General features: G+C 46.3%; 1 protein-coding gene across 16 annotated transcripts in view; it reads right to left on the bottom strand.

Moving 5' to 3' along the window:
- Window positions 1-26,226, bottom strand: part of DNM1 (dynamin 1) — a 65,353-nt gene that overhangs the window by 13,824 nt on the left and 25,303 nt on the right. For 8 of the 16 annotated variants that reach the window (XM_064728070.1, XM_064728072.1, XM_064728073.1 and 5 more), the window contains exons 5-15: window positions 25,675-25,773; window positions 24,837-24,997; window positions 23,848-23,990; window positions 23,634-23,769; window positions 22,470-22,537; window positions 17,979-18,117; window positions 13,324-13,410; window positions 13,097-13,167; window positions 12,595-12,646; window positions 11,373-11,384; window positions 9,998-10,111 (exon numbers count right to left, since the gene is read on the bottom strand). In XM_064728070.1, coding sequence (XP_064584140.1) covers window positions 9,998-10,111; window positions 11,373-11,384; window positions 12,595-12,646; window positions 13,097-13,167; window positions 13,324-13,410; window positions 17,979-18,117; window positions 22,470-22,537; window positions 23,634-23,769; window positions 23,848-23,990; window positions 24,837-24,997; window positions 25,675-25,773 — 1,082 coding nt within the window. Of the gene's footprint in view, window positions 1-9,997; window positions 10,112-11,372; window positions 11,385-12,594; window positions 12,647-13,096; window positions 13,168-13,323; window positions 13,411-17,978; window positions 18,118-21,329; window positions 21,469-22,469; window positions 22,538-23,633; window positions 23,770-23,847; window positions 23,991-24,836; window positions 24,998-25,674; window positions 25,774-26,226 lie in introns of all 16 variants that reach the window. The other 8 variants (XM_064728071.1, XM_064728059.1, XM_064728062.1 and 5 more) reach the window with 3 other exon arrangements.

Raw genomic sequence — 26,226 nt, 5'->3', positions numbered from 1 at the left:
GGGGCAATCCAGGTTCAGGAAAAGCCAGAGATGTAGTAGAAAAGCTGGTTTGATACAGAAGCTAAGTATCAATAAACCTTGATGTTAAATATTATGTTAAAGATCTCATATGTTTATATATATGTATGTATCTATGCATATGTATATATATCTCAAATTTACCTCTTCAGAAAACTTGACTTCCTGATTTTGTTACTTCATCCTATCACTGTCCTATTCCTACACTCTTCTTAGTTACTGTAAACCCTTCACCTTCATTAAAAAAAAAATCAAAACTTGATATTAACTTTCACATTTGCACTCAGAAACTAAATCAGAAATTATAACCCTTGCTTAGTTTCAAATCTGGATCTACAGCAAATTAATAGAACTGGATGTGGTTTAAGGCCCTCCTTTGGAGCATCCTTTTCCAGCTGGGAATTATACCCCAGCATAACAGGAGAGGGAGCCCTCACACTGGTCTCCAAAAGGCAGAATGCAGCTATCCAAGACTAAACCAAACCCAGAGCATCCTCCTGTGTGCGAAGCAAGCATGTGAGACTGTCCCCTTGTGAGATCTTGTGTGTTGACTTTTTTTTTTTGGCTGGAAACAACATGATCACTCTTGGGGGAAACAGGATGGAAAACAAAGATGGGCAGTGAGGAGAGATCCTGAAGAGCTGACCAGGAAGGAAGGGCAGGGCAGAGGAGCAGGTAAAAGTGACAAAGCTGCTGAGCTCTAACACCCAGATAATTGCAAATCCAGCCTAATGTCCTCTTAAGCTTCACCAAAATTTGTTTTTGACTTGAGTTTGCTAAGGATACCAGCACCTCACAGTACTGAGATATCCCAAAGGCAAAACTGTACCAGTTTACTACAAATCACATGCAACAGGAATATCCCAAAAAACAGCACTTAGAAAACAGAAGAGATCTCTTGGGTTGTGGCCAGATTCCCTTTCAAAGATGCCAGGCCATGAAAAGAAGAGAATTCTTCCAAGCAAATTTCCCTGGACTTTCTAATACTGCTGATCAGCTTTAATTAGATGTGGGCAGGCATTTTTCTAATGGGATATCTGTCAGCCACATGCTGCTCTCAGAGCTACTCAGACTACTTCAGATCCTGTGAGCCACAAAGAACTTGCAAGTTTTCTATTACTCTGGGTTATCATTATGGTGACTGAGGCTGAGCTGGTGACCTAGAAGAGAACAACCCCAACTGCTGAGTTGGTGTTGGCTTGGGCAAGTCAGACCATCCCCACTGCAGCCTTGCTTAACTGGAACTCCCTAAATCCACTCCACAGTCCCTGGGCTAGTAAAAATAAAAACACCAATCACCGCCCACACATCCTCCCTAAAAACCCAACAAAAAACCCAAATCAATTGTTCAAAACAAACAACAACAAACCCCACTCCCCAAAATAAAACACAAAAAACCCTTGCAAACAAACAAACCCCCAAACTACAAAAAAAAAAACAAAACACACAAAAAACCACTCAACAAAATACAACCAAAACTGCTGATGTTAAAGATGTCTGAGGAAAACCTTCTGCATTAGGCCCACATAATTCCATAGAAGTGCTGCAATGGTGTCATTCTTCAGGAAAAAATGTCCAGAAGTAAGGGAATTCCGTGACCCTGATATGGAAACAACATGCTCTTTGCCAGAGTTTCAACTTTCACCCTTTCCAAGCTCTCACATAAATGCTTCCACGTGATCAAGACAGCACTATCTCCACATGCTGATCTTGCCACAGACAACAGAAGACAAAATATCTGTGTGCCAGCACAACTTAGCAGTCCTCAAGGTGGAGGCAGCAAGAGCAATCAGGTGGAGAACATGGGCACAAAACAGGGAGCCCCCAGGCAGGCAAGCTGCAGTGAGCCCCTGCTGCTCCCCATCTCCCTACACCTCCCCCTTCCAGTCCCCCACTTCAGCCTTTGCAGCTTCTCAGCTTTCAACCCAGCCTGTTTTATATCAACAATCTGACTTCATTTCCTGAATGTAGAGACAGGAAAGTGTGGAATGAGCTGCCAAGGGCTGAGCCTCTCCAAACTTTGGCTGAGCACTCTGCCCATACGTTAGCAATCTGGCAGGGTGTGCTATGGCTGAGCAGCATCCTGGCCAAGAGGGGAAAAGGGTTTCTCTCTCTCTGGCTTTCCAGACTTGGAGTCAGGAGGGAAGAGAAGGAAGAGCCAGCACACATAGAAATAGGAAAGTAGTTTGTGAAATCCTATATTCAAAGTCCTCAGTCTGATCCCAAGAGGCTTATGTTACTCATATAGCCCTTCATCAATAAGGAGAAGGAAAAAAAAAAATCAGGCAGAACTGTCCCTCAGCAGCAGAGTATGTGTTATATAAAATGTGCTCCTTGGCTGTGAGTTCATCTGTAGAGCCATGAGGCCAAGGGGAGGTGTGGCAGAGGCAGAGACCCCCAGACTGTACAAAACAGAAGATGGTGCCCAGTGTTGGTTTGGGAATATTGCAGGTACAGGGTAACCACCCCTGTTCAGGGCTGCTGCTCCCCCCAGGAGCCTCAGCCTGCAGGGAGAGCTGCAGAAAGAGATGACAGCAAGCTCCTTGCAGAGGCAGGAAAAGTGCCAGAGGATTATTCCCCCGCCCCCAGCACAGTGCAGAATGCAGCCATATGGCTCTGTACTCTGCATCTACCAGGGAAAGAAAATACACATGGCCAGGAAACCAACCAGGATCCACGAGCCACTCCAGTTGTGGGGTGGCAAGCACAATAACTGCAGGAAAAAAGTGATGCTGCAGTTGCAGCCTGATGTCCCAAAGTCCTTTATTGTTGCTGCACATCTTCTTATGGTAGCTAAATCCTAGAGATGGGTTTTGGCCAGATATAGCAATAATCTGCACTATCACCTGCATTATTTGTTGCTAAACTGTAGGTAAGAAGCTTCAAAAAGTTCGCAGAATTCAGCAGGCAGCAAGCCAGCCTGACTCCAAGCATTCCCTCCAGTCACCTGGACTGCCTAAGCAGCAAAGTAAATTTTCCTGCTCTTGGATACATGCAAAATGAAGCTGACAGATGCATGTGTGGGCTCCCTAAGGTTGGAAATTGGCACTCACAGCACAAGAAAGTAATTGGCAGAATTATCAGATCTCAGTTTGCATTTGGAGCATAAATAAACTAATTAAAGGTTTCCCTGTAGCTGTTATGACAAACACCTTCTTCTGCACAGAGACAAAGGTCTGTGGATATGGGAGAAGACATTGCCATTGTTTTAATTGGGGGCCGTGTGAAATTAGGAGAAACTCATCTTGCTTAACCCTCTTAATCTCCTGCAAGATGTAAAGGTAAACAAACCTGCCCCAGAGATGCCTGGAGTTTCAGCAAAATTGTTTCTGTTAAACACATGCACAGCATTTTGGGAACTCCAGTAATAAAACTCTACTCCAATGGAGAAGCATTAACATCATAATTTATAATAAACACACTGCACAAATACACGCACACTAAAAGATTATTAGGAAAAAGCCTCTGAAAAACAGTTTGGAATATTTGAAAGCAAGTGAGCTGAGCTTTTCAAGCTGAACCAACCACTCCACTCCCCCAAACAAGATGTTACCAATTGCTTTCTGCTTCTTCAGCAAGTAGAAGAGCTGAATTTGTGAGATGTGACTCCTCCAGGAAGCCCTGGTCATCCCACTACATACACACATCTTGAGACCACGTTTCCCAGACACAGCCCACCTGTGTCGCTTTTGCCCTCAGAGCATAATTTATGGGAATGATTCCTCCCCCAAGCTGCAGAGCAGCTGTAATGGCTTGTTTACATCAGAAACCTGCCTTGGTTTAAGTTTAACTTAAACAACACATCCTAAGATTTTAAGCTGATTTATTTCAAAAGCTCTCTAGACACTAGACCTGGACTCATAAGATTGATCACAACCATTACTGTTGGCTTAGTAAGCACAGCAATGGTAATTAACTCACCTGCAGTAAAGATTTTTATTCACATCAGCTAGAACAATGAATAGATTTAAACCTGCAGCCAAGTGCAACCCTAAGAAGCCATCAGGGGGTTTATGAAGAAGCAGAGGCAGAAGCCTGATTTGCTTGAGGGAAACTTTAGTGCCCAAAACTCGACTGTCACAACCCCTTAAATGCCACAGCAATGCCCAGCAGCCTTCACAAAGGACAACCAGGCCCTTCTCCCCAGCCCGCTTGTGCCAGGGCAGGGATGAACCATCCCAGAGTATCTGACTTGCTTTGCACAACACACACAGACACACACAAAGTGTTTCACACCCCTGAGAGAGGGTAGGCACAACTCCCCAGTGCACAGCCAGTGCCAAGATGGGATTTCCAAGCGTTCACGTTTTTGTCACAAATCTTAACCATCCGCACCAGGAGAAGGAATCCTGAAAGGGAAGAGGAATGAAGTCCCCTTTTATCCCTGCAGCACAGGGAGAGGGAGCAAATCCTGTGGGCAGGGAGTAACATCTGGAATCACTAGACGAGAGCCAGGCGTCACAGAAAGCGACAGCATTCCTCAAGTTTCCATGCAGGGTAGGGAACCTTCCTTTCCCCCGCGCAACCCCATCCGTCAGCCGCTCACTTCCTGCCAAACTCTGCCTTCCCAGCAGCCAGCAAGCTCCTCCCTCGAGTCTAGTTAGCTTTCCACTGCCACGTCAAGTGAGGCAGAAGGACAGAAGGGAAGCAAGAAGGGAGGGAGCAAAAACCAGAAGAGGGAGGGAGGCTCAGCAATGCCAGGGCGTAGTGGGGGGAGAGAAAGAAGGGATGTGGATTGCTCCTGCAGCAGCCAGAGGTGAGCTGCAAGGGCAGCTGGCCAAGGTTGCCTTCTGCAACCCTGTCCAAGGACCTTCTGGAGGGCTTGGAAGCAAAGGCTGGTTCTGTCTGAGCTTTGCTCTGGACCCGCTGGTCTTCAGGACAGGAGATGAGGGTGCATGGGGCCTGAGGATCCTCCCACACAGCTCCATGGGGAAGAGAAGGATTTGAATGAAGCAACAAGTTCTGCACACCTGGGTGACAGCCAAGACTTCCTCCTCAAAGTGCAGTAATCGATTTTTTTTCTTTTTCTCTTTCTAAAAAGGTGCAGCATCTCCCAGGTGGAATCCAGGTACCAGCCTGACACCAGCACTGGAAGAGGAAGGCGCTTGGAGACTTGCTCCAAATTGGAAACATGCAAGGAGCAACATTTCTTCTCCCCCAGCTGCCAGAGGAGGATGTTTTTCCAATCAGGACTTGGACTTTCGTTCACCCCATCTGTGCCCTGCACAACCCCATCCCCAAAGCAGGGAGGGGAGAGGACTAACGAGCTGCTGATTGCCGGAGAGCAGAGAGCAGATCGCAGAGGCTCCACTCCGTCTGCCCAGTGTTCAGACTACCTGTTCAGGACTACGAGATTGTACAGTAGTCTGCACATTGGTTAGGCTGTGCTGGGATACACCACACACTGCCAGTGCTGCACGGGGACGGCAACACCTGCACGGCAGAGGGGATGCTTGGAGAGGGTGGGCTCTGGGGATGGCTGCATGCAGAGGTCACTCATCTCTCAGCCTGGGAGGGTCTAACTAACCCTTTGGTGCCATGCCTGATCATCACTTTTACCTGCCTGTTCACCAGCCTACTCACAACCCTCTTATTTCTGCTCTGTCTCTCTCATTCCATTCGTATTTCTTTCAGTTTCACGTGCTTGTCTCAAGGTAGCTGTGATCAGGATGGCTTGTGTTTCACGTGCTAAGCTTTGCCATAAAATGCAGAAATAAACACACAGGCCTGTCGGAATCACAACTGTGGTGTGCTTTGCTACCTGAGAAGGCAGGTTAAAGCACAGAAAAGTGACTGGAGGAAGGGGAGTTCATACTGTAAAGAATATTGGTCATAATACAAAGAAAAACCGAAGAGAGATTCAAAATTGGAGGTTTGGATGCTCTGGATATTGTGTTTGCTTTGATGTTTGTCTGCCAGAGAAAAAAGAGAAAATGAGTGAAAATATAAATGAGGACTCATAAAAACTGGTAAGATTATGACAAAACATACACTTGTGAAAAAAGATAAGTGCATGAATGGAAAGGCTCCACAGAGAATGTTAAGAAAATGAACATTTTCCAGAGAGCATCTGAGAGCAGCATGAAAGCAGGAGAGGAACCACCTCAGAGGAGACCTGCTCTTATGCTCTTTAAAACAAGTTGGATGCAAAAACTCGACTGCAGTCAACTCATCACAGCAAGTTTCTGATGACTGGGGCCATTTGAGTAAAGAAAAAGGATTTCTACCACCTGATTTGGGCCTCAAGGACATGGACTGGGGAGTGGAAAGGGCCAGAGAGGAGGGAAGTGTATGTGTACAGTGGGGGGACAGTCTCTACTGATCCATGTGTTTGTTTGTAAACTAAAACTGGGTAAGGAACACTGACAGGTACAGAATACACAGCTATTTAGTGCCTGTCACTTCCCCAGGACAGGAATATGTTTCAAGCAAAAGAGAAGGCATGAAGACAGAGAAGAAGCTCAACAGCATCAGGAATCAACACAATCTGTAAGGAATATGAAGCGTCTGCATGCACCTAAAGTATCTAAGACTCTGCAGCCATTCCTCCTTGTACACACAGGTCTGAAATGCAGTGACATTGCATGCAACATGTGAACACCCCCAAGTCAATTAGGTCATTCTTCTAATGTAGCCACCCATTCACACAGGACCCAAATTTCTAGTACATGATTTACCTGAGTAAGGACAAAAGGTTCCATCTGTATTGCACACTCACACAAATTCCCAAGGAAGCAGCAGATAGATCCATCCACCCAGCTGTGCAAACACTCCAGCACACAGTGGCACTCAGGCACTCCAGAAGGAACAGTTACCCTGCAGAGCAGGGTGTGAGCTTCACTGGCAGGAACCACAGAGCACAGTGCTCATTCCATCCTGCCTACAAGGTCCCTGTCACCAGCAGCTCTCTCCAAGCTCACACACCATCTTTTCAGCAGCCAGGAAAGCCCTGTAAAGTCACAGGCACTGTGTATTTCATAAGGAATCTGGGCAGGAGGAGTATTTCAAATCAAATTCTTGTATCATGTCCACTGTGGTGCTTGCTGAGCAGCCAGTGTGCTCTGCTGCTGCTCCACTGGGACACCATGGCCTCCCTGAGCAAGGAAACCTCACTCTGTACTGCCAGCAGCCAGAGCAGGCTCCTCCTCACCTCTCCTTCCCACTGCTGGCCTGCAGCTTGATCCCACAGGGTTCAGGACATGCAGGTACCTCAGGAGGGTCGCCAGGTCCTGGGAGGCCAAGCTTTCTGTGGGGCCACTCTCCATGGGGCCAGTGTTTGACTTATTGAAAGGAGACAGGAAGAAAAACAGAGAGCCCAGGAGCACACACACATGCTCTTGGCAGCCAGGCAGAGTGGGGAGCCAACTTTCCACCCCCGCTTGGCCCACTCTTTCCTTCCCCTCCCATTCCCCAGCACACTCCTTCAGGCCCCTCCAGAGCATCCACAGCCATATATCCCTGCTAACATGTAATGCTGGGCCCTTTAAGACATTTTAAGCTTCAGTTCCTTTCTTCAGAGGCAGAGAAAAAAAACAAGCCAGCGCTGCGGAAAGACTGGTATTTCACTAATGGGGTCCAGATGTCTTCATTCCACAGACACTGGGTCCTGCCTTGTGGGACAGGGCAGGGAGAGGCAGTGTCCCCAGCCCTGCTGGCCCCAGAGGTGCTGCCCCAGCCTTCACCCTCAGCCCAGCACACACCACCTCACCCTGCTCCTTCCCCCATCAGCACCCACAGCTCTGCTACCAGCGCTTCCATCCACAAAAGGCAGATTCAGCTTCCTCCTTGTTCCCTCTGGAAAGCAGCCAGAGCACAGGGGAACTAAGACAAGAGAGCCCACAAGACTGCAGGGTGGGGCAGACAGCCTCCCCCTTCCTTCCAGAGCTGAAACACAGAAAGACCATGGTGCACAACCATGGTAAAAACACATGAGATTGTTTCAGGAGATGAAGAGGACATGAGTTCTCCTGAACTGGTGAAGGAGAGACAGGAAAAATCCCCTGTCTGACAGGGGACTATGCACTGAGAGCAGCTCTTGAGTGTTGAGTCAGCTCCATGCAGGGCTGAGGTTTGGGATGGGAATCCCCACGCTCAAGGCTCTCCCAGCTGCCCATCAAATGCACCAACTTTTAGCCTGATTCGATATTTGAGTCCAGGCAGACGTTGCTTCCTTTCTCCCTCACAACAGCCAGTGATCAAGGAGTTGAACTTGGGGAGGAAGCAAATAAAACACACGCTTCCCTTTCCCCCCTGCTCCCACTCAGTTGAAAACAAAGGCTCCTTTCTCAGAGGCAGCTCAGACCTCATTGGTGCTGGTTCTCTGTGTTTAAGGGACAGGGGCTGGCAGGGAACTGTTTTCATTAGGCAGCTCTGCAGAAGGGAAATGGTGCAGACCTCCAGTTGCTATCAACCCCCAAGGCTGCCCTCCCTCAGGAGGGGAGGGAGGTCCAATCCCCATCCCAGGCAACTGGAATCTATCAACAGTTTATACATCCCCACTGCAGACCGCCCTCCCTCCCACTCCCTGGGGGAAGAACAGGGAATTCTGATCATCTCTGTAATACAGATGTAGCAGCTGGCTTTGATTAAACTACTTGATGTTTATAACCACTCGACCTGCATATGAAGCCCAGAGGAGAGGGAAGCCTCCCCAAGCAACTCTGAACACAAAGGGCAGGGGTCTTACAGCAGAGACACACTGATTTACAGAAAGCCATTTCAAAGCCTGGTTCTTTAATTAGGAAATTGCTGCCTGCTCATCCATAGCAGCACAGCAGTCATCTCCATACAGAAAGCAATATTTAGAGGCTGATTCATCACTGTATTTGTCATCATTTCTACCTGCTGAGAAGAAAACAGGCCCACTGATAGCAACTAGACAAGAATCCAGTCCTGGCTGCAGCTCCCAGACACAATAGTGAGTGCCTCAGAACACCTGAGGGACACAAACCACAATAAGAGGCAGAGAAGTTTCTTCATTTGCAATCAGAAGCCCTAATCAACTCAGAGCTTACCACTACATCATACCAGACATTTTTCATCTCCCAGCACATTGAGGGGACTAAACTTTTCAATCACATCCTTACCAGAACCATCCAGCTATTCTTTCTATTTTCAAAGTAATCAAAAGGGACAATTATCTACCTTTGTCTTGCATTGGAAACAAGATGCTGTTGACAGTGATTTCAGCTGGAACGATTCTGTCTGCTTATAACAATTCCCACTGAAGCAGAAACACATCACAGCATGTTGCCAGAATTGCTAATATTCAAGATTATCAAGCAACTCTACAGAGTAGGTCCATGTTCCCATCAGTGGTATTCCACACATCACTGTACTTCTGATCAGCAGAACTCTGACCATTTACAACTCAAACAATTTTAAATACAACATTTTAAATATGTTATTTTTATATTGGCATGCTCAATCAATAAAAAGACATTCCTACTTTGCATGTTTAAGAGCTGGACCTGGGTGAGATTAAATAATTTACTAGAAGTCAGAAGGAGCCAGCACCTGAGCTAGAGCTTCAGGTCCACAGCTCCTGTTGCTTTGCTCTGAGAAAGCTTTTTTCTTGGAACCAGGAGATGCATGAAATCACTGCCACGTGCCTTCAGAAAACTCACTGCTGCCCCACAAATGCCTAAAAGTCCAGATCTTGGAACTAACCCATCACACCCTTGATGATCACAGCTGCCACAGCAAAACGAATGAAGGTCAAATTCATTCCAAATGCCTGTCAACTTCCCACTAAGCCAGAACTTCAAGCATAAATATTACTCCTTGTGCGTCAAACAAGCCACATTCACATCAATTCTGAAATGCTCAGCAGAACTGAGGCCATGGGGAGCCTGGCCCAAGGATAGTTTCAGCTTGTCACAAGCTGCAGACAGCACTGAGAAGTTTCATCTGTAATACCCAGTGACCTCAAGTCCTCATCAGATGCCTGACACTCAACCAGCAGAGTTGAGCTACTCACCTCATCATCCTTGTACCAGGAGAGGTTCTCTGCTGTCAGGACAAACCAATACTCCTTGGAGCCACCCTTCATGATCCCAATGTTGTTGATGGTGAGCCAGCCTTTCCGGATCACCTGGGGGGTGGAAGCAGTGAGCATTAACAGGGACAATCATTGCTGGCCTCAGGTGACAGAGGAGGGATCCAAGGGTATCCCTGCATGCAGAGCAGAATGGAAAGACAAGGAACATGGTGCTCTCTGCTGCTGCCAGAAGAGCCCTCCATTAACTGGCAGTGGAGGTCATTGCCCCAAAAGGGCCAGGAATAGCATAAAAAGGAGGCAGGAAGGAATCTGGCAGTGCTGTGCATTATACCCTCTGCCAAGAGGAAAGAGATACAGAAAGAACTACATCAGGAGTGCCTTGGACACTGGCACAACCTACAAGCACCAAATCACAGCAAAACACCCAGAAAAGGCCACACCTAGAGGAAACCAGGACACCAGCACACCTTTGTGCAAGTGTGGAGTGCTTCACTCAACTCAGAGTAGGGGGAACTAGCTCAGGACACAACCAAGCACCCCAGAAAGAATTTAGTTTAGTGAAAGAAGTCACTAAGGACAACAGAACAAAATGGTGCATCTGGAATTAGTACCCTGGACTTGAGCATACCCAGGTATTTGGGCAGTCATATTAATCTTGGGCAAGACAAGTTCCTAGAAGTTTAGTCTGTAAAGAAGCCAGGCATTACTCTCTAGGGGACTCCTATTCACCAGGTGCTAGTTCAGAACCCCACACGTGCCATAATCAAATGCAGGTATGCATCAGCTTAAAGACCTTAGCTTTTACTGTTACTGCACTATTCACACCCAGAAACATCTGCAGGCTTTATTTGTACTGTGCTGTGTGAATATGCTTGCTGAAAACTTCCTGGCATGGAAAAACCATGAGACTGCACTGTGTCTCTGCTGGCTGCATTGTGTGAGCAACCTACCCAGGTGGCCTACCTGGTTACCTGCCCTGGAGGTACAGGATCATTTAATTGGTAATTTACTCTGTAAAGGCAAATGCAGGAGCCTCGGGTGCTCAGCTCCTGCCTTCTAAGCTCGAGCTAGTCCTACTCTCCGTGTGGACAGGAGGGGGCAGTGGAACAGAACTACACATCCTTGGATTGCTGCTTTTTATCTCCACCCACTCGAAAGATGTACCCGCAGCTCTGAATTCTTCCTCACCATACTACCTTTCCACCTCGTTTCTGCTTCATCTGTGTCTAATGCCAGCTGCCCTCCTCTCCCCATTCGGCAGCAGAGAAAATAATGTGTTTATGCCCTGGTTTTGCCTTCCCAGATGCAACATTAATGTTCATTAGCACACCCTGCTGAGTGGCCTTCTACTCACCAGGATCTCATCCTGCAAAGGGGAACCATAGCAACAGCAGCAGAGCAGAGAGCAGGAGAGGAGCAAAGAGAGGAGAGATTATTACCAGGAAAGCTGGAGCAGGAGAAGAGAGGCTCAAAAATAAAATAAAATAAATTGGAGGCTGGTACCAAATCTTTTACCCCAGGTGTTAACACAAGCAACCCCCATCCCAAAATAAATCTGCTAATGGGAAAGCAAAAGCACTTTAGAGGTAGATCCAGAGTCTGCCCTTTGCACTCTTCTACCCTCAGCTCTACTGGAAGGGACTGCAGAGGATGGGATTCCCTACAGCTGTTCCAACATGGCTGGCTGGCCAGCCCAACCTGCTGAGGACACCTGCCTGCCAACAATCTGAAACACTCTGCAATGTCATGTCCAGGGAGAGGTGGCCAACATTCTGTTATGAAGATGGATGTCAGGAGTGAATGTCTTTTTAAAAGACTAAGCAAAAGCATTTGCTTCCATTCTCTATGAAGCTGCTTGTAAGGCTTTGTTTCCAGGATCTTCTAGCCAAGATAGCCTTGCCATGTTCCCAGCAAATCTGGGACAGTGTCATTATTCTCTTTTTAATTCTGTGTACACTCCTTACAGCTCCTGGAGGATTAAGGGAAGTCCTCCCCTCCACTGCTGTCTTCTCCCATGGTGTGTTGTGATACATACCCACTGCAACCAGGGCTGTCATCATCACCCTTTCTCCCTGTACAGAGATTTATACACTTCCAGTGAAGTTTTTCAGAAAAAGAGCCCATGAACTCTCTTGAAATCTCTTTTCAGAAAGCAGATACCACTCATGGGAAAGACAACTAGAAAGGACAATTCTGTAACAGTTCAGACCTGGTGTTCTGTACCTCTCACCTTGGCAGGAGAGTTGGCACAGTTAGTGAAGGGGCTGAACAAACAGGAATTTACAGAACATTAATTAATAGGGATTTCTACCAGAAAAGCAAGACCAGATCTTGATTATCAAGCTGCCATTGCCCTCCATTGCTGCCAGATGCTCAGTTCTTCCTGACTGCAGGTAGCCTAAACCACTATCCTCCAGTTATAAACAGTTTGATGAGTTAAAAACAACAAAAAAGAGGCAACACAACAAAACAACTTGGAGCAGTGCTGCATCCAGCCCAGCACTTGTCCACCTGGTAGCTCCCAGGTAGCAAACATGTCCTCCTTGCAGCAGTGAAGGAGATGGAACTTGGCCTACCTGGTTACCAGCTGCCTTCTTCTTGCTCATCTGGCTGCTCCTCTGCTGAGCACTGAAAACAACAGCAGAGACATTCAAAACTTCTAAGGCTCTTCTTGATCACCTGAATTCCCCTCCCTTTGGATAGCTGCTACAGTGAGTTGGGGCCCCCCAGTACTGGCTACCAAGCCTTAATAACCCAATCTTGTGTCATCTGCTCTCTCAGCCTGGACTACTCATCTTCTCACTCCCACATGAAGCTCATTTGGGTCACTAACCCTCCATAGCTGCTGGGGTTTTTTGTTCTGACACAAATCTAATACTGTAACACCCCCTTCCAGGCATCTCTATTCTCATCCCAGCCTTGCAGTCCAGAGCCATTGAAAAAAACAAGCAAGACTGAGAGCTGCACCATTCTTGGGACAACAGCATCTGCCCCAGGGCCTCTGCACCCCCTTGACTGGAGCAGCTACAGGACAGAACACACACGGAGGAGAGGAGACAAGAGGAGGTGGGTGCTTACTTGGCAAAGCCAATGAAATCCTCGTGGTTTGTGTTCATGTAAGCCAGCTCAATGTCTATTAGAAGCATAACCTGCCAAAGAGAGGCACAGACAGGAGGTTAGTGACTGACCCTGCTGACACAGAGCATTGTTCATCCAATCCCCTCTGCAGCCACACACCCCTTGGCTCAGGCCCAACTTGGATATCATCAAAAGGTGTCCCCCAGCCACACACTCCTGATCCCCACCTGGTCCTTGGTCCTGCCCTCTCTCTCCCTGATGTGGGTGGTGACAATCCTCTCCATCTCCTCCCGCAGGTGAGGGTACTGGCTGAGCTGCAGGAGAGAGGAAACACGTGCACATGGGAAAGGGAGGTAAAAAGGGGGCTGCAGCCCCCCACATGTACACATGCACACATACACCTTGCTACCAGAAATTCTCAAGGGAAGTTCTAGAAAGCTGGACTTGCAGACAGATTTTTCCAAGTTCCTGGAGGTCTGTTGCAGGCAAAGTTAATTTCTGCTTGCTCTGGGCTTTAGAGAAAAGCCCTTTTCAGTGTTGCAGCAACCTTTCTGTCTCACCAGAGACCTGCTCCAAACTCACCACAATCTTCCTGTCATGAGGCTTTTGGCAAACCCCAGAAATAAGTGCACTGCTTCTTGCTGGTGGGTTTTTCCCATTTAAATGAGTTGTTTCCCTAGATGTTCAGCATCTCACTGTAGCAGCTAAGCAGGTGAATGGCCTGTTCTTACAACCTGTTAAGCCCTCTAGGAAGTGAAGTGGATTTCAGTCGCTGTTTGCTGAGGGACTAAGCAAAAGCATCTGTCTCTCTCCCACATCTGCAAGCAGAGACACAAGATCTGAGCAGCTCAAGGCTTCAGGTCTCCAAGAAACACCGAGCTCTGGGCATCCAGCTGCTTCTACCTGTGCTGGGGCAGGATTACATAACTGAGATCTGTGCTCACATTGCATCTACAGCACATTTTTTGCCACATTACTGAGGAGTGAATCCTCTCCTGCCCACAGTGAGAAGCAGGAGGACTCTGGTAGCTGTGATTCAAGGGAAGATTATCTACAGAGATAATACCTGAGTTACACTTCTAGAACCAGCACCTTTAAAGCCCTCTGGGTTTCACACAGCTCCTGCCTCCTTGCCTACAGTCATAAACCTCTAGTGATCCCTACAGCAACAACTGTTGCATCTCAGGTCAAGCCCAGTACAGCCAAATGAAATTAAACTTCCAGATCCAGAATTCAGCCCTTTCTTCCCTACTTCACCTATCCCCTGTGGAACTATTTTCCCTGTTTTTTTAAAATATTATCTCTAATTTGACTATGATGTCAAACAGTATTTCATTTGCCCAAGACATGTACTGCATTTGTTTTGGTCCTCCAGTTTATGAAAGCTTCTTCTTAAACTGGTTTACCCTTTTTTTTTTTGGAATACATAATTATAGCATGCTACAAAGAAGTCTCAAAATGTGCAGCAACACTTCTGGAAGCCAGATCCCACACTAACCACCACCAATATTCCTAACATCTGCCAACAAATAGTTTCAAACTCTTTGAGCTCCCTTGCAGTCAAACAAGTTGCAATAGCTTAGAACTGGAATTTGGACTAGATCTGACACTATTTTTAAATGTGTAGTTTGTTTTTGAAGGCCACAGAGGCAGGAAAAAAGTGGAATTTGTGTTCCCCAGTACCACTTCATCTTAAAAGCAAAAACTGGGTGTTCTCCATGATCTTTTGGTTCAGGCAGCTGGTTGCTTCAGAGACAGACAGGGAAAGCTTCCTGTTTCCTTTGGGGGGTTGGCAAAGGATAGATGGGCAAGTTATGTCAAACAGAAAAAACAGGAAGTTGGAAAACCTTCAAGCAAGTCTCAGCTTCTTTGCTTCAAATTAAAAAAAAATAAAATCAACAAACAAACAGAGTCAAACAAAAACCACACGAAACCTCCCCGCACCATCCCAGTCCCAACCAGTTCAAATGCACACAAAGTGCAAAACAAGTAGTGGTTTATTCAGAACCCAGCTCATCCAGCAACATCCATGTGCGAAAATAAATTGGCAGCATTGGTCCCCATGCAGGAGCTTCTGACCCCAAGCATGCACAGGAGCAGCAAGGGTGGGCAAGGAAAAAGGATAAACAAGCCACAGGATGTCACACCACCAAGGAACATGCAACAGGGTGTAGAGGGGCAAGGAGTTATCACCAGCAGGACAAACAGCACCCAGAAATGCCATGACTCTGAAAGACAGGAGAGCAGGCGACCCTTCGAGGGGTAAAGTCTGTCAGCCTGGGATCGTGTCCCAGCTCAGTGGGGCTTCCATCCTGCTTTAGCATCATTTTCCTGTTTAATCAAAATACAAGCTTACAGCCCTCTTTGAAAACCAATTTGTCCCAATGCTCCTTAGTTCCCCTCTTTGCAGATTCTGTGAGTCCTTGCCAGCACACCAGAGATCAACCTTCAGCTGAAGGGCTGCTGACTTGCAAGACTTTCCTGCACTTGTGAGACACTGCAGTGCAGTCTGGCACAGAAGGTTCCTGCTTTTGGAAAAACACTAGCTAGAACATTATCTTCCTAAATGTAAGGGAGCATGCTCATACCAGTTTTCTGCTGCTTTTGGAGCTACCCTCCAACAGGAAGAAGCTCAGAATCACAGGACAGCTGTTAATAGCTGTCTTCTTCAGCCCTCAGCTTTCTCTAAAAGTCAACTTTTCATACAGGAAAACTGTACTGTGAACACAGATGGGTTTGTCACCTTCTGTGTTCTTTGATAGTCTCAAAATATTCAATCTATACAGCTTTATCAATTGTACATACAATGATTTCTTCACCACCTGTGGTGAAATGAAATAATTGTGAGAGAACATAAACAATAACACACAACAGTTCAGGACAGCAACAAACCAAGGCTACAGGACTGTTAAGCTAATTCAAGAGGTGTTAGCCCAAGCAGCCTTTCTTTCCAGAAGCCTTGCAGGACTTCTGGTGAATTTAAAGGTTTTTGTCATCTTTTTAGATGCAGCATCAGTCCACATGGCAGGCTGGGTATTACCTTACAATTAGCATCAGTCCTAAAGTAGCCTTTTCCAGATGCTTCCCCTAATAGCACATGCTCTTGTCCATGTCAAGCAGTTAGAGCTATAACATGCAAAATAAATATTGCAAATTAACTAATGTCCCTGTGCTGTTACTACCTTATGGCATCAGAACCCATCTCAGTCCAGCTGTAATCCTTAAGTGGCCTTTTCTTTCTTTCTACTCTTTCAGAGGGAGGTACAGGCAAGATTAACCTTCTCACTACATGCAGACATTTGACTCAAAACATTTCTAAAGTCTTCCTTTTTTTCTTCCAGTACTGTTGCTATGTGTTTTCATTGAGGCAGTTATTTACATCTAACATCTGCCTCCCTGGCCTCTCTGGCTTTAACCACACCATTAGTCTCCTACAGTGTCACTATCACCTTCCTTACAGGATCACCCAGGTTGCATCACCTTGGAATATCCTCACAGGGTCATCCATCACATCATGGATTAAAAATCCACAGAGCAAGTGGGTATCCAGCCACTCCAATGACATGGTCCAACAGAGAAACTAGAATCAACACCCCTAGGGTTTTTATCATCATCCTTCTCTCTCCCCACCCAGAGCAGACATCACCAGCTGGATACAGAACACAGTGAAAGCAATCACACCCATCAAAATAAAAATCCACATTAGAAACAGACTGAGAAGGAGTTGCTCTGCCTCAGATCAGACCCCACAATATGGCAACAGCAGGACTCCTCAAGAAACAGACTGGGCAGAGCTTGAGGCATGTCAAAGATGAGTTCTTACAGAGGTGGAAATGAGCTCTGCATTTCTGGGCCAGACCTTATTAACTCATCTTTTGCCTTACTCTGAACTCACATAAATTCTTATCTTCCCCTCCTTCCCAATTTAGGGCTCACCAAAGTGCTGGTGAGCCTGGCTGTAACCCTGGAAGAAGGAAACCATAATTTCCAAGTCCTAAAATAGCCCATGGAACATTCCTTTCCAACTCAGTTTCCAGAACACACTTCTGTTGTGCCAGATGATTCTGGCCCCTCGCTGGTAAATTAAACACCAATTGCCACATCTGCCTTTTTTTTAAAGGAGGCATGTGGTGCCCTCTCCTGGAAGGAACCAGCCCGGGAACCAAAGCCACTCCTGCCCCAGCCTCCAAGAAGGATTTAACACCTTCCCTGTCACTCTCCACCTGCTGCTGCCCTCAGGCCCCACCTCCTGTGGTTCACAGCAAGCAAGGAAAAGCATCACACTACTTCCCCCTGAGCATAGTCCATGGAGTGAGAAATCAGCAGGAGAATGATGCAGAGGGTGTAATGCCTGGAAAAGCTCTTCTCAGAAGTCTGAATGTCTCTTGCAGAACATCTTGCACCTCAAACTTTTAATCAGCTGCTGTTCTGTAGATGCCATGGTTCAATATGCACTGCAGACCACTCATGCTGTGGGGGTGGGAGGTCTTTTTCTGCCTTTTTATCTTTTTCTAGGGTACCTGGATTTAAGGGAGTCCTAAAAATAACAACTAAGAAGTTCCAAATTTGCAGGTAATGATACAGCAAATTGGTCTTACAAAGAGTTTGATCCACAGAGCCAAACAGAGGAAAAGGTTATGTCAGAGTAACGCACTGGGTCCCAGCTCACTGCTCAGCTGAAGAGTTGTCACCCACTCCCCTTGGCCTGCCTTTAAACTGCTCCTGTACCTGCAGGTTGCTGCTCTCCTCTAGATGCATTGTTATATCAATTTTCTCTCTCTAGATTTGCTGGAGTTCCTGGTGTGTGTGTGTGGAGAAACAGCATGGAAGTGTGTGGGAAGGGGATGGGCATTGACCTTTCTTCGATTTTTTGTTTCTTTACCTTTTCGCTACACTTTCTGATGGTGGATGTGAGCTCACTCACTACCATATCCACACACTTCAGACTTGGCTCCTTCAACTTCTGCACCTGCTTTTTCACTATGGCTTCAAAAGCGAGGTCAGGCGTGAAGAGACCCGTTCTGCATGGCAGGGGAAGGGTGGGAGGAAGCAACGAGGAAGAAGAAAGCAAAGCAGAGAAAGAGCAGGAAGGAGGAAGAAAGAAGGAAGGAAGAGGGAGAAGAGAGAAAACACAAGGCAAAATGAGAAGTGAGATTTTGGTTCATTCCATTAGTTTACTGAACCAGGTGAGCATTGCTATGGGGCCTGTGCACTGCCAAGTATCAGGAGAGTCTACAGGCAAATGGAAGTGTCCAAGGGGGAATGAGGTAGGAGCAGCTGGGCCGGTGAAATGGTGAGCTGTCAGGAGCAAGATGAATGGATGGAGCCCCCAGGGATCAAGTGATCACCTCCTGAAGGAAAGCTTCTTTGGATTTCAAGACACAACTTCTTGCCAGTGAGCCACTGTCCCTTTTCCTAGAGGTTCACCATTTATCATTTCTTGTTATCTCATTTCCCTTTCCTTCCCACCATAGTTATCTCCCCTTCCAAGTTTTCCTTATTCCAGCTGCAGGAAGCCTGACCAGGAGCCAGGCTAAGACCTCAAAGGTCTGCCACTTGCACCTTGCTTTGGCAGAACTGAGCTGATGTCTCTCAGTTTCAGGGATTTGAGCAAACCACTCCACTTACAGAACATTATTTCATCTCACCCACCTTCCCTGCAACATCAGCTTCCTCAGTAAGAGCAGATGCACCCAGTATTTAGGAAAATGCAAAAGTGCTACAGGACATCCACAGCTATACAAAGCATCCACTATACCTGCAGCATCAGACCCACCATAGGCCTGCTGTGATTCCTAAGGAACTATCAATTTCCACTGATATTTTGTGGTCTGTGTTCTCAATGGCTCTACTCAAAAAGAACAGAAAGTTCACAGAAACTAAAGTTACTAAAATATAGCCAAGATCAATCCAATTCAAGACTACTGCACCAAAAAAAAGTTTTTCAGCATTTCTTTTAATACTTCAGAGCTTCTACTGGTTGCTCTTTGTTACACAGCCTGAGTTACTTGTCTTACCATGGGCCATTACTTTGCCAGTGCCTTCAGGGAATAACATCCCCTTGGCATGGGAATGGGATATTGCTTTTCTAAAGCTGCAGTTTATAACCACACCTGGGGTGCCTGCAGCTACCAACAAATCCCAGGATGGCAATAAATAACCACCCCTTCATGTAAATCAGGTATTTACTCCTTCACCTCATCTTTCACATCTCTGTGGATAACACCTGCAAGTCCCCAAGCAACACCAGAATTAAAACACTCTTCAACGCGTATTGGGGATGTACAACCATTCTGCCTTTTAAGCAGCAAAGAGTTGGAATAAGTTAGAGGATTTGGATTCACCTAAGGGTCTTTCTACAGGTGCCAACAATGCCTCTTTTGAGCAAAGCATTTCCAGAGTTCAGTTCACATCCTCTGACCCAGTAGGGGTTTCCTACTAATCCAGTTGCCCAGCCAAGCTCAAGTTATGCTGTTTATCTCACCACACTTCACGGGAAGTCTGATTTTTTTTTTTAATTAGTCCCTTACAATACCTGAGTATCACCTGAATGACAGTATTTCGTTTCTTCATAAACAAAACTGTAACCATGGCTACTAGAGCACACACAGAGCAACCAGAACTGAAGTCAACCATGAACACCTTAGCAGTAGGATCCAAGCTGAAATGGAATCCTTTACTCCTGAGTCTGTGATATTTCCCTTCCATCCATCTGGTCTCTTCTCCTCCCATATTTCCCACCCTGTTGTACCCACCACCTGATCACTTGAGGAACTGCTGCCTTCAAAACAGAGGGTTTATTCTGAAATTATCAGTAAAAAGAGGAATGAAAAAGAAACAACGAAATAAGAAATTGGAAGTGAAGAAAAAAAGGATGCAATGAGAAAGAATCAATGGGCAGTTTTGAATAGCAACTGATGGATGGAGAACAAATCAAAAGAAGCTTCAGAGGGCATGAAAAAGGAGGGCCCTTCTGATCCAGTTAGCAGGTGACTCTGGATACTTGGCAGCCCGAGGGCCTGTGCTTACCTGTCAACAGGCTCTAATGGCAATTTTCTGGGTGCTTCCCACAGTCACACACCCCAAGAGAGGACAGCAGGACAGAAAAAGGAAGCTCCTCCAGCACTCTAGAAACCTGAGCAACCTCTCACTGCATCCACTTTGCTCTCCCAGTCTGTCCTGGGGGGCAAAGCACGTCTGCACGCCTGAGCCCTTCTGCAGAGGCTCTCGGCCCTAAGGACCAGGCACTTGTGCAAGGATGGCAAGTGTCACCACTTGGGCACCTGTCCCCACCCTTGCTGAGAGGGGGGTCAGACTCTGTGGAAACCTCCTGCAGTGCCCATTTACCTGCACCTGAAAAGCCAGTGGTGATTCCAGTCTCCAGAGCCCACCTAGTCCTAACTGAGGTGCCTTTCCACCAGCACCCAGCCCTGCCTGAAGCAGCAAGTCATGGCTGAGAAGAATGGCACAAGTCATCTTGCTTCCTTTCAACCCCAACCTCAAAAACAAAAGCTGCCACATCCAAAGGGCAGAATCAGGCTCCCACCCTCAACCCCAAAAATACCAGTATGGATCCCAGAGGGCAAAGCCTGATGTCCTCTCTCTTGAGAGAGAGCACAGATGGAGCCCAGAGGCTGATGAACATTTCTAACTTGCTTCTTCTCAGCCATGTGCTGCTATTCCAGATCAGGATATGGACCAAACCAGCCAGAAACCAAGCCAAACACCACAGGAACGTTTCCTTGAGATACAACCCACAACTGTAAGTGCTGTAGCTCTAAATTTCAGCCCCATACATCCCCCAAGGGCAACTCTGGGATTAATCCTCTCACTTCTACAAGAACAGAGGGCACAAAATTTAAATCCCAGTCTCTGGCTTGGAAAATAAACCTACATATTAAATTTCAAGAAAAATGTAGCCATAGAGAAATACCCTTGGTTTTCAAAGGAACCAGGAGTCATACTACAGACAAAGGGGTGGCCAGGACATCTCCAGAATGCCTCAGCTCTAAAAGATTCAGGCAGCAGGGCCATAGCACATATTCCACAGGGCTTCCTTTCTGTTTGGCTTGTTGGCTGGATCGCTCCAGGCTGGCTCTGCTCAGGTCTAGTCATGCTGAGGAGGTGGTGAAAACACCAAGTGTGGCTGCAGGCAAGTCCCTGCCCAGGTCACGATGCTGCGCCGCAGCCAGCGAGCAGGTGGAAGGTGCCAACTCCATGCTGCCTCTGTTACCTTCTTGGTGCACTGTCTAACAGTATTGATTAACTCCGAAATGACCATGTCCACGCATTTCAGGCAAGGCTCTTTAATCTTCTTCACCTGCTTTTTCACAATGGTCTCAAAGGCCATGTCAGGTGTGAAGAGACCGGTTCTAAACACCCAGGGTGGGGACAAGACAAGGCAGGAAGGGGAGAAGGGGCAAGGAGAATGTCACAGAGTTACACACACATCTTGGAGCAGGCACCACCATCACCAAAACCCGGGACATTTGGGCTGGGAAGTGTCACATCCCCTGGAAAAGCCCTGACTGAAGTTCATTAAAAATGAGGGATGCTTGGCACTTGCAAGGAAGGAGGTGCTGAGGGCAAAATCGACCTTAGCTGGACAGCAATAGCCAGGTCACCATTTCACCTCAGCCTAAGGGTGGCAGGGGCTGACCCCTTCACAGTGTATTTAACCTCAGAGTAGTGGAAAAGATGAGACCTGCTCTGGAAGATTTTCTTAAAGACTAGGACACTGACATCTGATACCCTTTATCAAGTTCAGCTGGTAGCTGACCAAGAGAAAGGAATGAAAATAAATCTAGGTCAGTGTTTGTTCACATCCCTGTGTGCTCCAATAGGCACCTTCCCAAGAGCAGCACAATTCAGGGTCTCAGGGCTGAATTTTCTGACAACTCACCTTCACACTGAAGGGAATACAGATCTATTTGCTAACTATGTGGGGCCAGTGGGACCCTGGTGATGGGCACACCAGTGTTCCCTCAAATCTCTAGGGGAAGACGGGCTCTGCACCAACACTTGTTTGAACAACCAAGTGCTGGTTAGTGTGAAAATCAATGTTTTAGTTTTAACTAAACAAAGGACTAATATGGGGTTGCATCCCTCTTCCTACCCTTTCCTATGTAAAGGCCCCAAAAGGATGGAGAAGATGTGAAGACACCCAGACTTTTACCTTGTAGGCTTCTGTGACTCTCACATGGGAAAAGAAAGCAAACTCTTGAATGATTGTCCCTATTCCCAGATTCAAGCCAGAGCTTATCCCTCCCTTTGGCTGACCTACCGTACCTCTGAAGTCTTCAACTCCATTTGGAAGGTCTAGAAGCATTTACAAGGCTTTTCAGCCAGAGCTGTGCCTGTGTGTGATACGTGCCTGATACCGTGGATGTTCTTGATGGCGTAGCTGATCTCCCGCCGCAGCTCCTTCTCATCAAACTCCATCTGCACCAGGACACAATTCCATCAGAAACTTTCTGAAACTGATTTACACAGCAGCAGACTTTGAAGAGAAGAGGTCCCATGCCAGCACTACCATGTGACACACGAGATTTAGCCCAAGTGATGGATACAGAGCCCAGCTAAGGGCCTCCATTTACAGATGCCCCAGCTGCTCTTAAGAAGGTTCTTTGAGGTAAAGCACTGGGACTGAAGTGTTAGATGGCTTTCTAAAGAAAATTGGTTTGCCAACATTTAGCATGAGATCCTGGCAGCAGCTTTTTCAGTGAAGACCACAAATGTATAAAACATTTTGTGTGAATTGTAAATCTAACACAAGGAAGGATATTTATTTCACTAGAAAGGCCTCATCTTATTCAAATGTGAAAAAAGAAAGCCAATGTAAAAAAATATTAAAGCAGAAAGATCTGCTCTTAAGTTTGTTCTAATTGACATTATAAAAAGACTTTCAGTACCCCTCCTGATCAGGTTAGTGTACTTCACCATCCAAGGAAATTGTATTTCAATAAAAATCCTCTTCCACTGTTAAGAGGTGAGTACAGTTTCCATACCATTCCCACCTCTAGGCCATTGACAGGGGCCAGACAGAAGTAATCCCAGGTATACCTACAATTCTTTTTCCTGCTTCTTAGGTATCTATGAGTCCAACTTTAGATCTAGTCTGATGCTCAGGATCAAGAACTACGAGTTTCAGCATCATTCCTTCCACATGAAATTCAGTCACAGTAGCTTTGTGAGGGCATTCAGTCATTGATTTACTATGGGTTCTGTTAAAGTGATTTTTCACACTCAATTTAGCATCTAGGAATCAAGTCCAAAAAACACTGTCATTTAGCTCAGAGGAAGTTAAGTTCTGTCACAAAAACAGGGACAGAGGGGAAAATCAGCACTATGGGAAGATCCCAATAAAGGAGACAAACAAGTGAAAAAAGGTGATAAAAGAGAAAAGCATTAAACAAAGCAGATGAAGAGAAAGTCCACTGATGAAATATAGCAAGAGGAGTGAGTAAAGAGACAGACAGAAGTAGTAACACACAACAGGAAACAAAAAGTGCATGTCAGCAGCAAGGGGAAGCAGTACCTTCACCAGCTCAAAGGGGAAACGCTCGTGGAAGATGCGGTTGATCCGAGCTCCTCCCGACAGCTCATAGGTGTCAATTTGGTCTCCAGAGCCTTCAATGCGTTTCTCAAAGTCCACAGCAAACTGCTGGACCATCCTGAAAGAAAACCAAGGGCATGAAGTAGAACTCATTGCTGAGCAGGCCTTTGCAGGGAGGGACACTGAGGCCACTCACTGAAGCAGAGCTTTGGTCTTGCGAGCAGGGTCATCGGGGCGGAAGTTCTTGTACTCCTCCACCTCCTTCTCAATGGACAGCAGCTGGCTCTGCAGCTTGTTCCGCAGCCCTGGCAGCGTGTCACGGATGTGGTTGGTCAGTTGCTGCACAAGAAGAAGGTTTAAGATGACAATAAACCTCTAGGTAGTTATTGGGAAGAGTTTCCTGCCTCCACACTACAAAAAAGATGGAAATTCCTCTCTGTGTTCAATTCCTCTGTGGTCATAACAAAATGTCTATCCCAAGACAAATATCAGTGATGAGCTGAAGGTATTCCCCCTCCCCAGCTCCTGCCTATTGCCCCCTCTACTCTTGACCTTCAGTTTACCTTCTAGTATGGTGCAAAACTCCCATCCACACAAACCAAACCCAAGAATAAACTTTACATTAAAGTATTAGCATCTGCTTTTTACACGACGGTAAAGGCTACTCTGCCTTCAGATTAGCACTTCATTGACACCCAATGTGGTGGTAAAGCCTTTTGTCAAACAAAAAAGGGTGAAAAGGCAAGGTGGAAGGAGGCAAAACCATTCACAAGGCTCTAATAAGAGGTTTCCACAAAGCACAGCTTTGTGGGAAACTCCAGTTTGAAGATGAATATCTGAATAAGGAGAAATAGGAGACTCTTTACTTCCGAGAGTGTTTCAAGGGAGCAGAAGAAGCAATAGTAAATTGCTGCTATATGAAAAAATAGATAGTCTCAACAGATGGGAAATAACTATCAGTATCACATAAATACTGCTAGGTACAGAGATCACTAGAATTTAGAAGGTATCTTTTAATTTAGCCAGAAAGATCTTGCATTTTGATAGTGTATTATACCACAAACCAGCTACTGAAAGTGAAAGAATAAATCAGTGCTCTGCCTTTGGGGTGCAAGCTCCATTATTGGCCTCAGTGTTTCAGAGCCAGTGACACCACGGGCAGCAGTTCCTGACTGTGGACAGTACCTGGTTCAGAACTTTCTGCAGGAAGGGGGTTCCCATGCGATCAGCCATGTGTCTGTAGGCTGGGTGGGAGAGAAAAAACTTCCTCTCTGCAGCCAGAGCTGCCTGAATGTCCTTCTTGCCATCTATGTCCTTCTGACTTCTGTTGACCACACCAATGTAACCTGGGAGAGTGGGGTTAGAGATCAGATGGCTGCAAGGATGTAAATAAAATTCAGACTTGAGAAGGAAGTTACTCAATCAGCAGCATTACAAAAGGGGGATTCTAGTGGTAACACATTATTAGGGGCAACGGGAAGAGTTTAAAATTAGACTTTCCTTGAATGGCCCAGGTTCTGATATTTTGGTATGCAGGACAAAAATGAGTATGGAACAGAGAATTAGTTTATTTGTTACTGTTCCCCTAACACAAAGCACACTCCAGTCTCATTTATTTCAGACTCTCCTTTTATGAGTCCTTAGCACAGGTACTTTTGCCACAGCAAGTACCACAGCCCAGAATTATTTAATCTCTTTACAAAGGCAGCAAGCAGAGTGTTTTAGACATCTTTCACAGCTTGCCTTGATGAAAGGAGGAAAGAGAAAGTAAAAATAAGAGCATAAGTCTGTGTTTCTGCTAGGACAACATATCAAGGTTTAAATACCTAAAAAGTTCCTGTTAACAGTATGACTGAGCCCTGTTCCCCAACTTTTCTCACTTCTAGGCTGGAACAGAGATGGTTTAACCACAAGTTGTCAGAAATGTTATTAAGGAGGGACGGAAGGAAGAGGATGAGGCCAGGACACCTCACAGAGGGAAAACAGAGGAAGGAGATCATGGGCAAAGCACAAGGAAACCTACCCCTACGGAGGGGAAGCAATTTGTTTTCTAACACATCTCGTGCATCAGTTCCTTCATCCATAAGATCCAGCTTGGTGATGACCCCAATGGTGCGTTGGCCTATGGAAAAAAACCACAAACACACTTGATCAAATGACTCATGCATTATTTTGTCTGTTCACAGAGCTTACAAGATTGCCCAACTCAGCTACCCAAGGGCTCTTGAAGTCACACATTACAGCTCCCATCCTGCACAAGAGGCCACAAGAGCAAAACAGACAAAAATCAAGATCAGTTCTCAGTTGTATCCTGCTGAATGCACAAGCTATGCCACAGCAGAAAAGGATTTTACTGTATATTTTCCTAGTTCTTTCTAGGCCAAATGCAAATGATTAAAGGAAAGAAAATCCTTCAACTATTTAGAAATGGGGCTTAGACAAATGAAGAAAAGGGGAGTAACAAAATTTCTACTACAGCAACTGTTAACACTCACTAATACCTCTCAGAAGAATGTTGGTGAAAATACATCCCAAGACAACAGACATGAGCCGCAGCTACTGGGCTAATCACAAC

The sequence above is a fragment of the Zonotrichia leucophrys genome, chromosome 17 (assembly GCF_028769735.1).
Source record: "Zonotrichia leucophrys gambelii isolate GWCS_2022_RI chromosome 17, RI_Zleu_2.0, whole genome shotgun sequence".
Taxonomy (NCBI): Eukaryota; Metazoa; Chordata; class Aves; order Passeriformes; family Passerellidae; genus Zonotrichia; species Zonotrichia leucophrys.
This window is presented reverse-complemented; position numbering and strand designations above follow the sequence as displayed.